This window comes from Diadema setosum, chromosome 6, assembly GCF_964275005.1.
Source record: "Diadema setosum chromosome 6, eeDiaSeto1, whole genome shotgun sequence".
NCBI classification, from domain to species: domain Eukaryota; kingdom Metazoa; phylum Echinodermata; class Echinoidea; order Diadematoida; family Diadematidae; genus Diadema; species Diadema setosum.
Window position 1 is genome coordinate 25,925,110 of NC_092690.1, and position 16,868 is coordinate 25,941,977.

Consider the following 16,868-nt stretch of genomic DNA (forward strand, 5'->3'; position numbering starts at 1 on the left):
TTGCTAGCTAAGCAGTTTTAAAGTTGAATGATGCTGGTTTCCCCCCCCCCCTTTTTTTGTGGAGCGTTTCTTGAAGTCTTCTGTTGCTCATGCACTTGAAACAAATTAACTGATTAGAAAACTGTTTTCAATCACTGAAAGGGCTTACGGTGGCAGTACCCATTTATTATCACCCCACTAAACATTCATTCATGATTTGTGGTCGGCATAATATTGTATTTAGATGGCGCTGTCTCTGGTTGAAATATTGTTTGAAAATCTGATCAAATAATCCAAAACAGGAGGAGCGAAACGAAGACTTTGGAAACTATTCCACACTCATCATTAATTTTTGTGTCATGATCAGCTACACTGCAAAATCACATTCTCAACCGATGCCTGTGTTATGGCGTACACTCGAGTGTTCATGGGATCAATACGCTACCAATCTAGTGGTATCTTATCAGCAAAATAGAACTGGCCAGTACTGTTCTAAATAATACTTGAATCACATGGAATCTTATGTGTACATCACCCATGATAGCCGTATTCATTCGGCATTCAGTTGACCACTAGCTGTGGTGTCAAGTGCAGTGTTCTTAGAGAGTGACCAACATGTATATAAAGGAAATATCGTTTATTTAGCTCAAGGACTGACAGCACTGTTTTCATTTGCATTTTATCACCTTTTTTTGACAACTTCGACATTGTAACATTTCAGCCCTTTTTTTTTTTAAAAACAAACAAACTAGAAGGCGAGGTAAAAATGGGCAAGCACCATATCAGAGCAGAATATGATCCCAGCTGATATTGCACACATTTGCTGGATTTCTTTGGGAGGCCTGTAGAGGGCACCAGACACAGAGCCATCTTACTTTCTCCCCATTCACAGACCATTGGAAATCACACCTCTCAGATCAGAATGGATCACAAAATGTCTACATGCCTTATCCTTCTTCCCCGCAATGCAAGAAGAGAGAGCCGCATTCCCTAGAAGCTATTTTTCAAAAATTTCCTCTTACACACGCTTTTCGCCATCTCCATGGTTACGCACCTCTCGACAACAAAGCTGTTGCCCCGGGCGACCGATCTAGCTACCTCCCGCCACTCCTCCCCGGCTGCTATTAAATCACAACAACTCGCACATGATCCAGAACGCTCTGCACTAGCAATGACGTGCAAACACCAAGCACTGGAGTGTTTGTAACATTCGTTGTCCTAAACCTCACGTGTACATGTATAAATAATATTCTTAAAATGCTACACAGCACAAGAGAGAGAGCTCACGACGGTCTCGCTTCGGCAGCCCAGCGAAAATTCCGACAGACACTCCTCGGCTGAGATGAGAGATGAAACGAAAACATATGAAATGCAACAGATGATTTTTCTTTATGTTTTTTTTTTTTTCAGCTGCTGCTAGAGATTCATGGTCTGTAAGATTTCGCTACACAGCTCCTTGTACTGGCTGGCGTCGCCAGCGATTTTCCGCAGCTTCAGACCGTTCAGCTTGAGCCCTGGCACTCGACACACCTCCATTTCCATCTCCACACCATTCTGTTGCAACATGAACATGCAGTCGTCGTTCCTGTACACCAGGCCCGGCTGCTTCTTGTCCAACGTCCTCTGAATCTCCGCCACAATCTCGTTGAGGTCCTTGTACGTCGTCATGCTGAACGACTTTGCGTGCTTGATCGGCGACGGCTCGCTGGCGAGGTCCGACGAGTCGCTCAGCGACATGCAGCTCATGTTCATGCTCTGCCGGATTAAGGGCGGGATGGCGCCCTCGTAGTCCAGCTTGACGAGTCCGATGGCCGTCATGCCCGAGTTGTTGTTGTTGGCCATGTTGAAGATGCCCAGGTCCCCCGAGGGCACGCGAAACGTTTGCTGAAGTAGCTGGGCCCGTACGTGCGTCGTAGAGGGCGCATTCGCCGAGTGATGCCGTTGGTGGTTGCGCAGCTGACCCTGGCTCCCCCGTATTCCGCAAGGGAAGAATCCTAATGGAGGGGGAAAGAGACGGGGAGAGCGGGAGAGAGAGAGAGAGAGAGAGGGGGTGGGAGGGAGAAAGAGAGAGAAAGAAATATAGAAAGAGGAATGGGGGAAGGGGGGAAGACAGAAAACGGGTGCAAGGTGACTGGTGCGTGATGACTTCATTCTCATACATATGCAACATGGAGTGATGAATATTCATGATTTTGTGTCTACTGCCTTGACGCTTGTGATAAAGTCTTATTCAAGCTCTTCTATCATCACATTATTTTTTTTTACAACAACCAATTCAGCCACTTCAATTTTTCAGCAAATAGATATCAGAAGAACATAAACAAAGGTTGTGGAACGGAACAAGTTACAGTATTGATTTCACTTCTGGCATGTTACAAAAGTCTATCTTACTCAGAATATACAATACAGCAAGAATAATTTTGGGTCTTGCCTTTGAATTCTACAAGCTATGATCTTTCAGTAAGAAAAAAAAAATGAGAAATTTCTTTTTGTGTTAGAAAATACTTTCCACAAGCTAATTAGAGATGAACTCTGCCGACTCTCTCACAAGGTCAATCAAACATAATTACCAAAGCAGCCAGATGGGAGACTAGATACCAAATTCATTCTGAAATAAAAGCCTGTGCAATGGACTCTGTAGCTAATGGCAACAAGAGCCTTACACACACACATTAATTTCTCAAACGGGTGTGCTGCAAGGAAAATTGCCAAACGCTCGAAAAAGAGTCGAGAAAAATCATACAATATAAAACCGTGGACGACTTCATGCAAACTGATGATAATGTGGTTTGTTTATAGCCAGATTTAGCAGGCTTTTACCAGTACACTACAACACAAATCTGTCACATTTTACCCATTCATGTGGAGGAAATAAAACATAAATAGAGACGTCATGTATGCACCTTTTATATGACAAAGAAAAATTATTCAGACCCACGACAATGATACAACTATGATGGGGAGAATGATGACGATGATGATGACGATGATGGAGAAAGACAACATTGAAAACTGAAGTTGGGGTATAATAACAACCAAAGTTTGACATCAAGATTTGGTGTCAAACACCAGGGAGTGGTGGCAGGGTGGGGTCTGGGAAGGGGGGGGGGGAGGGGTGTGTGTGATGCAACGATGGCTACTTGGGGGCACGGAGATCGTACGATCACATGACCACAATCTTGCGTTCAAGGAGACAATGCATGGCCTGCATGCGACACAGACGTACAGAACAAAAGACTAAAAAAAAAAAGTACTGACAAAGATTTGGTCGCTATCGGTTGGTCCGAAAAAGTGGGAGCGGGTGTGGTCACACAGGTCGGGGGTCATCTCCTACACATTTTGCATAAATCTTCCTCAATGCAAATCTGAATTCATTTGACTCTCCCTTTAAGCACAGGAAAGCCATGGACTTACAAACTTGGAAGTGTTGTAGAGCATATATAGTTGGACACAGGATTTTGATTCAGTACAAAAGGACACACAGCTACATGGCAAATGCCAATAATGAAGGAATGGCACAATGTAAGATACTGTTAGAGTAGATATTTTCATGTGACTATTTTTAGTGCATTAGCCGGATGAAGAGTTTTTCATGTTTTTAATTCAACAGAATCAAGACACCAACTACTGGAACCAATGGCAAGCAAAAATATTTCTGGTAGCGGGAAATGCACATAAATTTCAACATCATGAAAATTTCCACTTTTACAGTATTTGTTCTTGGTATCAACACAACTACACTTGCAATTGCACTACAAGACACATTTTACTCTGATACTCTACAACTACACTGCTGCACACTGTCAGGTACATTGCAGGTTTTCCGTTGATATGAAGTTAAAGTTCTTTACAAGTAATGGACGCCGTACAAATGGAGACTTTCAGCTCCTTCACACAGATTTTTGGTTAGCTCACGTGTGTTTGCCATGTAAGACTACTCCCTTTAAGATGATTATCGTAAAGGAGACTCCGAGTGAGAAGCACCATAAGCTGAAATTGATCCCAGACAACTTCCTCAGCTCTTGGAATGCAGCAGCGGAAGTAATCCCACAATGCAATCCTAAGCCTCCCAGAAGCTGTGTGACGTTACCATGACGATATGAGGTTATTGGCCGGATGGTCGACAGCCTTTATAGAACCACTCCTCACGCCACTCCACTGTATACTTATAAAAAGGGACTGACAAACGTATTTTGTGACTTTGCATCCATATGAAAGCAAAAAACCTCTCAACAATATGACGTCACATGGCGCATCAAATTACACTTGTGGCATGTAACAGTATATTCATGCTTGCTACGACAGATTTAGACAATGGGCTAATTCCTAACCCGTCAATGTTGCTATGCATGTTTCTTTGCATCCCAGCCACATTCCCTTTTTTCAGATGATGGACAATCATAAAACCACCACTGCTTGAAGCAAAGTTATTGAACTTGTCATTGACGGCAGATTAATGCAACGCGTCAGCCTCAGCCCTTTTAGCATTTTGAGTGCCATTTGGCACAGAAATATAAATCCAACAGTGTTGTATACATTGTCCAAAATTTCCTTCCACAGTAAGGGTTAGAGCAAGTATTTACAGTCCATCTCCACTGATGAATGCTGAGTAAACCTCTGAGAGCAAGTGACTGCAATCTGCATATATGAAGAGTAGCTTTCACATATTCTTGCTTCTTCTGCGTATGTAGTTTTCTGTTCCTTTGTTTTCCAGACGATCGGCCCCAAATCCCTTATACGCCAGACAAAACTAATCCGCACACTTCCCATGCACCGTCGACATGAGTACAGACTATGTGGTATCAAAAGGGAAATGTGGGATCAAGCGCTCTTGGAGGAAATCGCCTAGCACTCTCCCCGATCACATCAAAGGAGCTTGACAGGTGGAGCTGGAATCGACTGCACTCAGAATTTGCCAATTTCAGAGAATTTTCCTCTCCTTACAGGTGATTCAATAACAGTGTCCTATTGTGGTTGTTTTTTCCAGTTGCACTGGACATTTTGTGCAATTTTCTCACTTCAATGGTGATCAATAATACCATGAAACAGCAAAAATGATACAAGTATGCCGAAAAATATATGCCTTTTTACAAGATGAATACATCTAGTGCCACTGCTTCTGGCATTGAGGCCAATATATCCATCTGTTACATTGAATTCAGATAGATAAGTGAATATATGTGCCTGTTTATTACTCCAGTATCAAAATCTTTCAGAAATACACATTACGTGCAAAAATGATGGGGATATCATAAGCATAATTTTAAGGCTGTTTTTTTTTTTTTTTTTTTTTTTTGGGGGGGGGGGGGATTTCCCTTCCAAACGGAATCTTGAAAATAGCACCTTCTTTACTTTTTAGTATCCTATCATATCAATAAAAGATTCCCCAAAGGGGGAAAAAAAAAGAGAAAAGAGTGATAATACAATATTTTCCTGTCTTATTAATTTTCAGCCACTCTTGAAACATTATTACAGAACTTACATACATACCATAAATTTCACATATTACAATACCATCAAATACAACATTGTTACACTGGCACCACTCTTCACAGTATGTCATTTCAACACCTACATGTATTACATATATTCGTGAAGGCAGCTAGTATCGACATATACACTAGAATGACTTTTCAACACATCTGCACATCTACACTTATCGCGAGCAGCGATCAGATTATCCATGAAGTCTTTGTTACAAAAGAACGATCCCTACACCAACGGACTTGCGACTATTCACCTCGTACGAGTTTACACGCTACTTGTCATCAATCGACACAACAGATAATACTAACCACAACCAGTGGAAGAATTCATGATCTCCGAAAACAGCTCATATCACCACACATGTATAATTCAACAGTGACTTCAAAGGTGTTTGATACTTTAATAATTGCACCTCTTCTTTCATAAACATTGCATTGAATTCAAGTTCAAATTTAGATTGCATTCCATGTATGTATGCGCTTCAAGCAATCTTACAGAGTGGATTTGGCGCAATATGAATTCATACTGTTATCGTCATTATCAGTATGTTTACATGATCGCATGGTGGTAATCCAATTTTGCTAGCCGTGTCAATTTCCACCAAAGTTGGCGTATTTGCTTTCAAAACACATGAGTCAACTTCGTATCCTAGCTCACGAAATCTGACACTGAGAATGTGAATTTGTGCATTTCTTATCATTTTTTTCACCCTTTCCTGCAGAAGGCATATCCGTTTTGTCACACGAATCCTAAAAAAATAGCAACAAACAAAATTTCCAGAGTTGCTCATCTACAGTGACGAAAAACATTGCAGGGGGGGAGTATTCATATCAATAATTTAAAAAATTGGGCTGATCAAAGGCTTATTGTATATATATGTATCCGAGATATCCTGTTCCCACACAGCCTTCCAAAGAAAGGTTTACCACCAATGCGTCATCACGGCATTTTCTTTTTATTCTTTATTTACAATACTACTCATCATGTGTCCAGGGTTTGTTGTATTCTTGACACGGCACTTATTGTCACTGAAAAAAAAAATTTAAAAAAATTAAAAAAAATGGCAAAGTTCGTAGCATCATGTAGATACTGCTTGAATCAATGCTTGCAGCTGATGTCAAGCATATACTGACACTGGCCGCAACGTGAACTGTAAGAGTAAGGCATTATCACTGCTCTGTATCCACACTGACAAAACGTTCCTCCTCAACAATTGGCACAGGTCAAAAGCTAACTGATTTATATGCATAAATCATACTTATGTTGACAAAATACAGTTTTATCGCAAAACGAGCTAACTTCATAAGTTGAGATATTTGCAATTAAAGCCGCTTAAAACAAAGGAAATCTTTTACACAGGATGTTCTTAATCGTAACTTCCATGAGTATTCCTTATTACAATGTATGTTCCACATATGGTATCACTGGAAAGGTTTTATTTCACTCTATCCAATAATGGAATTACTTAATGTTTGAAAATGGCACTTAGCCCATTTTGCGATGAAACTCTTCAAATATAGGTGAACTTTAATTTAAAGGGGAAAAAATATGTTGTTTCTTTTGTCAATTACATACATATCTAATTATGTTGAGTTGCTTTAGGTGGCGTTGTGCCTTGTATGAGGCAAGGCCGTATGGAAGGGATTATATAAAGCTTTGCTACGAATAAGTGGCTTGCTTAGTTACCTTGGAAACCACCACTGGAATGCATATCTTGGTTCTGTGTGTTTTCTAGCTCCTGCTGTAGGCTTGCGTCCTCGTAGTCTTGTGTGGAGAGGTGGGGCTGTAGCAAGGTGGCTGGGTAGGCCTGGCTGAAAGGCAGGCTCGGGATCTGGGGTGCGTGGTCCCCCGCATCAGACGTCGGGGTGTTCACCTCGTGGCTGTTCTGCGCGGCGATGTACGCCTGCGTCACCGAGGGCATGTGAGAATAAGGCCCTTGCAAGTGCGGGTGGGCGGCCAGGGATGCCCCCAGGCCCGGCAGCCTGTCAGTGTGTGCCTGCGACAGGCCCAGCATGTGGGGCAAGTGTCTTTGGGCAAGGTTGGTGAGGTCCATGGGGCCAAGCTGCTGGGGGTGCTGCTGGGGGTGCGGCTGGGGGTGCGGGTGGAGGGTGTTCTGCTGGACGGTATCGGGGCTGCCCGTCATGCGCAGCGGGCTGGGGTAGTTGGAGTTCTGCTGCTGCATGAACTGCAGGCGCTGGAGGGCAATGGCCTGCATCAGCTGCTCAGTAGTGGGGACCGCACTCCTCTGCTCCCGCTCCAGGCTTTGGTTGCTATCATGCTGCTCGCTTCGCCCGTCTGTCTCCTCCAGGAGCGGTCCGTTCAGCCCTATGTGCTCCAGACTCCCTTCCCCGAGGAGGTTCCCCGAGCCGGGATTGGAGCGGTCGTGACCGTTGAAGTTCACCTCCACGCCACGGTGCGAGTGCACCGAGTGCGCCGTGACGGGACTGGGCACGGACTCGTCCGGCTGGCTGCTGACCGAGTGCGGCGAGCCGACCATCGTGTCCAGCAGCGGGTTGACCGGGAAGCTCGTGTCGGTCGGACTCTCCACGCCCGTCTCCTCGGGGTGGACCGGCAGCGAGCTGGAGAGCGGAGGGCTCCCTCTGCTGCCGGGGCTGTGCAGCTTGCGCAGGCTGGGCGGGCTGTCCGACTGGCGCTGCAGATGAAGGCGCTGAAGGTGCTGTTGTAGGTGCTGGGTCTGGAGATCGTTGATGGGGGCGTCGGAGCGGAGGGAAGAGACGGGTGAGATGTGGGGTGAGGCACTGGCCAGGCCCGTTGGTGAGTGAGAGAGCTGCAGAGGAACAGGATACATAGACAAACACACATCACTAACAAATAATACACAATGAGATTTCTGTACTCATCATGTCTTCAGAAGTGGCATTAACAGACAATCTAGGAATAGATAAATGCAACATGGCTAACAGTGTAACAAATCTGTCCCTTATTTGCTGATAGATGTATTCTGGTACTTTGACCCCTCGGCCATCCCCCGCCCCCCCCCCCCCCCCTCCTTCCATCTCCTTCTCCACCTCAGTGTTTTCCATAAAAAACCATTAAAGCTAACAACAAAGAGGAGGCACACAGCAATCTATCATGTTGATTGTCTACTAGCCCACATTTGGATATCTCTCTTAAACTGAACTACTGTAAACGTGGAAATTTTCGCGGTACATTAATTTTCGCGGATTTCGCGCTACGCTCGGCTAGCGCGAATTCAAAAACGCGCGAATATATCTTCACAATTTTCTACGCACATTTTGAACGGGATGAATTGTGTGCGCTTCATCGATGATACTGCTACGTAGTACAATGTACAGGCATGTTTACGCTATTCGTACTGTGCGAAGAGATACCCTAGATTGCTGTGTACTGTAGCATGCATGTGTGCACCGCACGCATCGATGCTACAGTCCCCCGTGACTACGGTACTAGAGTCACAGCTGTACTACGTATTTGAGTGCTTGTACTCGCAGTCGAGCCGCTCGCTACGTCGCTTGTCGTACGCTGGCATAGCAAGCTATGTAGCAGAGGCTTTGGATGAAAGCAGTGAATGTGTACTACAGTAAAGTAACCTGCTGCTGAGCGCGAATTTAAGAACCCGCGAATACGTTTTCGAGCCGCTCAGCGCGAAAAATTAATCGCGCGAAAATATTGACGTTTACAGTATGCCACATTTCAAGACAACAGATGGGAGCATAGTAGCAAAATGGCAAAGATTCTGGACTCTTTAAAAAGAGGCCGTGACATCAAATCAAACTCAATAAAACATCCTTAAACATGATATTTTTCCCACAATACTCCTCTTGATCCAGTCACAAAAATGGGTATGTAACAAACCTTTTCTAATGATAACAGCATTACTTTCTGGAACAGCAGAGCTACTATCACTAAAGAGGTCAACCTAACTACACAAGACCACACCACAAGATTTGACATCGGCAAAGAATTGCCAAGCATGTGTGTGAATTGTCCCTCCCCCATTCCCCTTCCTCCCCTCCCTGCATCCCCAGCCAAACCCCAGCAAAGTGAACGTTACCATGACGCCCTGCATCTTCTCCTTGTGGAGCTGGTGCTGGTGCTGCTGCAGCTCCTGGGTGCGGGCGTCGACCGGCGAGCTGTACTGCTTCTGCAGCTGCTGGCACTCCTTGTGCAGCTGCTTAAGGGAGCTCTTCTGGCAGCTCCCACTGCTGCCTCCGCCCGCCGCCGCCACCTGCTGCAGGTGCGCCCGGTAGTACTGGAGGTTGGGCATCCCGTCGGAGGCCCGCCGGGCGCTGGTGCTGTTGGGGTAGAGGTGGGGCTGCAGGAAGCGCTCGCGACGCGTCCGCACCGACGTGGGTACCTCGCCGGCCGTGAGCATGTCGGGACCGATGGTGTGCCGACATCTGCCACGGTTTAGGTATCTGGAGAGTTTGACACAAGAATGGCGTATTAGAATGCAGCAACTTTTTCTATTTCCTGAAGGTCATTACCTGTTTTAGTTTGTGTAAACATAACATCTGCAGGCAAATCAATTTGATAATTTTGATATTGTTATTTTCAACAAACTTGAAATATATTTCTATAAACTGATCAAATTCTAGGTAGTTCTACTAAATCCACAGCTTAAACTTTCTCCCCTCCACTGTCAATTCAAGATATGGTGCTCCTCACTTCAAAAACTTCAAAGATGGTGTCAAACAAAGGAAGAAATAACCTTCACAGTTTCATACTCATTAATATTATTGTGACTTTGATAAAATCTCCCTGTGACGACTCCTGAGGATAGGTCAATGATAACATTCTAACTACTTCTTTGGAGACCCTAAACACCATTTCCAAGATTGATGGCAGGATTCAATCAATTTCAGTTGTATGGTCACTGAAAGATGGCCCAACCACAACAAGTGCTTCATTAGATATTTCAAGAAAAAATTTCACTTTTCATAGTCAACTTAAGTCAATCTTATTCTAACTTTGTCACATGCAAACTCCCTTTCACAAAAAGAACTCTTTTAATGAATACAGGCAACTCCCATTATATTGAAGTCCTAGGGACCAGCAATTTTCTCTCATAATATCAAAATTATGTTACAGCCAACTAGTATGGTGTATAAAGATATATAGATGATAATTTGGGGGCTTGAATTTATACTCTGTTGTAATTAACAAGAATTTCCTAAGAACCATGTTTGTTATAACCAGGGCCAGCTGATAAACCCCAGAAGTTGTACCAGACAATTGCGCTGCTGGAGACCTTTTGTTTTGTTTTTGTTTTGTTTTTTTGCTTGTTAGCTGATGAAACCCGGAAGTGGCACCAGAAATATTAACTGGGCCCCCCATTTTTAAAAACACGGCGCCAGCCATGCTTCCAGGGTAAAAAAATAAAAAGTGGTGGGGGTCCCCAAGTGGTTAGATCCTATGTATTTCTATCTATTATGCAAAAAAGTGTGGGGGGGGGGGGGATGGTTGCGCCAGCCCAGATAATCGGAGTGCACTGTATTGCGAAAACTTCCAAGGGAGGTTTCCCGCCCCTGAGGTTATCTACAGCCCTTGATTACCGCTTCACTTCCTCCTGGTCTGGCTCCCCGTCAGAATTCTCATCCTCCTCAGGCATGGCGGTGGCTGACAACCTCTGCTGCAAGGTTTCTGCTGCAGTCTGTGGGTGGGGGCAACAAGTAGGTACAACATGTGGTATAGTTTCCTCAACACTTTTCTAGATTAACCATCAATGGCTAAAACTGGTTGACACATTCGAGGTAAAGAATGAATGGCCGCTACCGCAGATACGAAATCAAGAATGAATAAGCAATTATGATACTTGGGATATTGGTGATGATGATAATGATGCAAGAACCATGAGGATTGGGATGATAATAATGATAATAATCATGGCGGCACAATTGATGATGATGTTAATACTGCAATGACAATGAAGCTTGTGGTAAGCTGATGATGATGATAATGATGTTGACAAAATCATTTACGTTGACATCATCATTTAATGATGATGATGATGATGAGAGTGAAGATGTGATGGTGAAAGGGATAGTTTTAAATACTAAATGCCACTGATGTATTAGATACTCACTGAGATAGAATTTTGGCCCTACATAAAACACAAGTGATACAAGAGTAAAATCTCTAACATTTATGAGATTCTTTTACAATTCTGAAAGGAAGAATGATTTACTTCCAGCCCATCATTATCCTAATGGAGGGGATGTAATCTTTTGATATGAATTGATGTGTGAATAAGTTCTGAAATCAGTTTTTAGTAGTAACCAAGATAAAAAGAAATGGTCATACAAATTCGGGCAAGATTCAAGCCTAAGACCTCTTGATCATCTAACAGGTGTATCCACTGGAACACCAAGCTTCTGCCCAATAGTCAGCAACTGTTAACAAATTACACATACTAGAGGGATCGAGAGATGCTTTGTTTCAAAAGAGCTTGAGGTATTGCCACTCCCCCTCTCCCACGCACCTGTCCAGTGGCATCAATGTCCCCTGGCTGGCTGGTCCGGACGACCGTTTGTAGCTGCTTCCTGAACTGCTGGATGTTAAGGTACATGTTGGCGCCCCCGTCCGACGCCCTGCGCCCAAAGTTGGACTGGCCCGCCGTGGCCTCCAGAGCCGGAGGTTTCAGGAGATGCTGCTCCTATTATGGAAGCGGGAGAGAGCAGGATGTGCAAATGAGATGAGTGCACAGTTACCAAGATAACCGTCTCTTACTGGACTCTACACTGTTCACTCTATAACTACTCTGCATTGCCAATTTGGGTGAGAAACAAGATGAGCTCTTGGGTATTCATTGTGATGTCACTGCATTGCCAATTTAAGAAGTGGCGAAATAAACATTCAGCTCTTTCATCATGATGCACAGTAAGTATTGAGAACAATAGAACATAAACTTCATTTATGTCATGATTTTCCTTTATCTTGCCCACTCACAATGTGGCTTTTAAAAGGTAGAGAAAAGGGACAGCACTGCTCAAAATGCATGTTAGAACGTTGGCTGTAAATATAATGCATGTTGATCTGACATAACTGTGTTTGACATGTGGCGCGGGGGAATGGAAATAAGCTCATCAACCTCAGACACTCCTACATATGAATAAAGAGGGAAGTAACATCAATATGGTGATGGAATATCTACAGTAACTTCAGGAAATGAGTAGTACAAAGCAGTGAGGAGTTGCTCTCGGAAGCATAAAAAGATTCCGATCATCTGAGAGTGGCAAATGTTCTCTTGCCTTGTCCGAATTACTGGTACATTACTTCCCCTAGCAGGGCACAGGGCAGTACTGAAATATGATAAACAAATGAATACAGCATAACCTTATCAGGGCAATTCCCCCCCCCCCCCCCCCCCCCCCCCCCCCCCCCCCCCCCGGAATTAGGATTAGGGTTAGGGGAAGGGTCTGGGGTAATTGTCCAGGGGTTTATTATTGCCCTAGAAACAGCTTAACAAACCTTACAAAATTACTTGATATTTGCATTCAACTTTAAACAACACCAACAAAAGGTTCCGCAGCCCCGACATTGGCTGGAAAGACTAACATGTCTCTGATAAGTTGACATTCAAAACCCTTGGCAAACCTCACACAAAGGTCTACTCGCATAAGTGCATCAAACACTCAAGAACACTGAACAATGCAATTTTGAGGACTGGAAAAACAAATCAGACACAATTCAGGCAATGAGTCACTGAAAGCCTGAAAAAAAAAAGAAAAAAAAGCATGTTGAAATCTAAACAAGGTCTAAAGCACAGCTGAATGGGAATGATGATAATACTTATGTTATAATAGAATGGGGAATTGTTTCTTTGCTTTACTATCATCATTTTTTTTGTTTTAAACAGGTGTGAAACTTAAACTGGATACCTTATACGTAAGCTGTTGCTCTGGCTGTTGGGCATTGCTGTGAGAAGGGGCAAGTTCTGCGGCAAGTTGCAGTTGATGTTGAAGGCGGCGGCCGCCCCGCCCAGCGGTAGGCCCAGCAGGCCGTCCAGCTGGGCGTCGCCGTCCCCACTGGCCACGCCCAGCCCCATCCCGGCCAGCTGGGGCGGGGCGGGCAGCTTGGCCCGCAGGGCGGCGGGCAGCTTGTGGGAGGGGTCGCCCGTGATGATGGTGTGCCGGCGGATCTGCAGGTAGCGGGCCAGGGCCTCGGGGCTCGGCTCCTCCGGGTCACTGTCCATTTCTTCCAGCTGGTCGTTGGACTGACGATGAAGAAACATCACACAAAAAAATCAGATAAAATCTATCCATTCGTGGAAACGTTAACTTCCTGGCAATTGTTTCAACAGTACTCACAGTAGGAAGGTTATTCCATGTTATAAGAAGGAAATTTCCATATTGTTGAAGTTCAAAATCCTTCTGAAGACATTTCTGTTTAAAATGTATTTTGAATAAGTTTTAGTCTTGCAAACTGCAACACCTACAGTACATAAAATTCATTTTCTTTTTCCATTTTCATCCCTCTCCCTTAAAGCGCATAGAGACACTAAGGTAGTGATATAATATATATAAGCATTGTAGTATCATGTGAGTGTAAGAGATGGAAACAAAAACATAGGATTCTAAATAAATGTTACTGTCCATGCACAGAATACCCGAACGGAGGAACTTCATCATATTTTCTACAAGGACAGAACTTTTACTAACACAATAAATTGTAAATGAATAAACAACAGAAACTCTTTTTGTTAAATCTACATATTTTATGTACTCTTTCAACATTACGGGTTGATTAATAAACTTGTTTTCCTTTTCTACAAATTTTCATCAATTCCTGCCATAGTCCCCTCTGGTGCCTACATCCTAGGATGAGATGTTTTCACCCACACTGTCCTTCTTTAACTGAAGGTTTGAGAAATGGGCACCAAGTAATTCTAATATTATAATAATGGGCAGGGTCCACTGGCATAACAGTGGCAATACTAAATATGACCATTATCGAATCGCAGTGTGGAGTGTCTAATCCTGTACGATCATCAGGTTGGTCCACACTCCCAACACGAGAGCTTATAACGTGTACATGTATGAACAAACCTACATACCTGTATGACCTGGTTGTCCTCGTTCGTGACATTGACCTGCGGGATCATGTGGTCCGGCAGCATCATGTTGCGCTGCGCCGCGGGGGCGCCCTTCCCCACCGCCATGGCGTGGTACTGTCCCAGCAGCGCGGCGGTGGACTCGTCCGCATCAGCCAGTCCCCGCCCAAGCGACGCACGCATGTGCCTGCGGTGTTTGTCCAGCAAGAGGTTGTAGATTGCACTCAGTTCGTCAAAGCTTTGGTTTGTGATAGACTGGGAAGGGAGTGGAAACAAATGCCAATTTTCATATACTGGTAGAACAACTGAAAAATACTAACAGTACACATATTTTTGCAAAATTACACACAACATAATGGAAACCATAAAGCCTTACGTGGCAGCAATACCAATATATACAGTGTATATATATATATATATATATATATATATATATATTAATAAGCATATAATTTCATAATAACATTAACAAGAACAATGCCCCCAAATTTGATAACGCACATTAACTGGCTAGTTTCGTGCGCAAAGCAGATGATGGAGGTAGAGGTTTTGGAGACAAATCGGGGGAAACGACGGAGAAAGTTGCCCATCGATCAAAGCTAAACAAACTATTCAAATGAGTCAAGAAAACATCCTCCCTATGCTCTCTACACGTGAGTCTTCTGACCAGAGTTAGCAACCTGTTTTACTAGTTGATGATTGCTAGATTCATGTTCCAAGCGGCCACGGCAGCCCCATTTGCCCAAAACGGAGTGCTCCGTGATGGGTAGATGAGATATTCTCCGGTTTCCCCCCCCCCCCCCCTTCGCATGCTAGCTTTGTTCATTCCAGTCCTCGCCCCAGTGAACATATAGCTATCAGACACTGTTTTCACGGCGAGTGGTCAGGCTAGACTATCAACATTTTCCGTCGCATCCAGCTACGGACCGCCTCCAGGCTTTGTTACGGCCTCTTATCCCGTCGATGTTCATCCCGTTTTATCACGGCATACAAGATTCCTCCTTAGCACCAGGACTGCAGTAGCAAATTTTTGGACACTTTATAAATCTAACGCGGCATCCACGGCAATCACAGCCTGTCATGATTGCTTATCCCATCCCACTGTGTTGTTTCACATCCATCCCGTTTTGTCCATGGTGGCATGAAACATGGCTGCCATGGTTGCCGAGAACATGGTGTAAACGCAGCATTAATGTAGGAGTGTGTAGTAAAATCATCAACTTGAAGAAAAACCGGAAACTCCTATTGTTGAAACAAGAGCTGGGAATGGTTAAAAAAATTCAGATTCTTTCCTCCAAAGTCAGAATGGTTGGGATCTGGGCGTGTCTCTCCCCCTCACCTGCAGGATCCTCTCCCTCTTCAGGCCCATGGACACCATCTGCTGAAGGACGCCCTCGTTGACGGGCTCCTCGCAGTCTGTCTCCGCGTTGTGCTCGGCGAACATCTTGTCGAAGACGGGGTCGGGGCCGTCGGCCTTGGTCCAGCGGTGGCTCAGGACCTGGTCCGTGGTGTAGCGCCGGCCCGCATCCAGGACCAGCATGTGTCGTATTAGATCTTCACAGCCTGGTGTGGGAGAGAGAGAAGTGGATGAGCAATGATTGGTTGGAGCCTATCAACAACAACAACAAAAACACAAACAAACAAACAAATGCATCATATTTGATTTTTTTTTGATTTGATTTGTTTTATTTCTGCATTCAATCAAATACAATTTAAATACAAATTTCAAAAAGAACAAAGACAAAGAGTAGCAAGTGCAGTGAAATAAATCGATAACAGTACACAAATAGATACACATAGGTGACTAAGTGTATTGAGCAATGTAGATACACAAAAACATAAAATAAAATATTTGCAGTATTTTTCAGTAAATAACAGAGATCATTGAATGCAGGAGACCACCATCGTAAGCGATTAAGCTTGAAATGGATGGAGGCCTCATGCATCATATATTTCAGTTCAGTGCACATCTCATGAATGTACACACCAATCCAAATGTAAAGTTGGTATAGTGCCCTCCTGTTATCACAAACAGTTACAACAAAAATTTTGTTACACCGAAGTAAAATGATTTAAGTCCAAAGATTGTTTATATCTTCTTTTCGTACTTTACCGTTTGGTTTAAATAAATTTTGGTGTAACGAAAGAAGTAGAGTTGCCTGTAAATATATATACATCACATAATAGATAAAGGAAAACCTTGATAATACTCTGTTTAACAAAGTATTTATAGAAAGCATTGCCATGCACCAGCCTATGCACTGGTTAGCAAGGTGAAAACACACGTTTCATTACTCATCATTCATAACCACATTAGAGCATAATGGTACTCCAGATCAGGGGTCGCACTTAACTTTTTTTTTTTTTA

The 16,868-nt window shown here is 43.8% G+C and overlaps 1 protein-coding gene across 1 annotated transcript in view; it reads right to left on the reverse strand.

Moving 5' to 3' along the window:
* Window positions 1-1,395: 1,395 nt before the first annotated feature.
* Window positions 1,396-16,868, reverse strand: part of LOC140230046 (serine/threonine-protein kinase SIK3-like) — a 120,641-nt gene continuing 105,168 nt past the window's right edge. Inside the window, 9 exon segments of the mRNA XM_072310253.1 lie at window positions 1,396-1,973; window positions 7,153-8,254; window positions 9,503-9,866; window positions 11,004-11,101; window positions 11,930-12,103; window positions 13,329-13,351; window positions 13,354-13,663; window positions 14,504-14,755; window positions 15,840-16,063. Of these exon segments, the coding sequence (XP_072166354.1) occupies window positions 1,396-1,973; window positions 7,153-8,254; window positions 9,503-9,866; window positions 11,004-11,101; window positions 11,930-12,103; window positions 13,329-13,351; window positions 13,354-13,663; window positions 14,504-14,755; window positions 15,840-16,063 (3,125 nt within the window).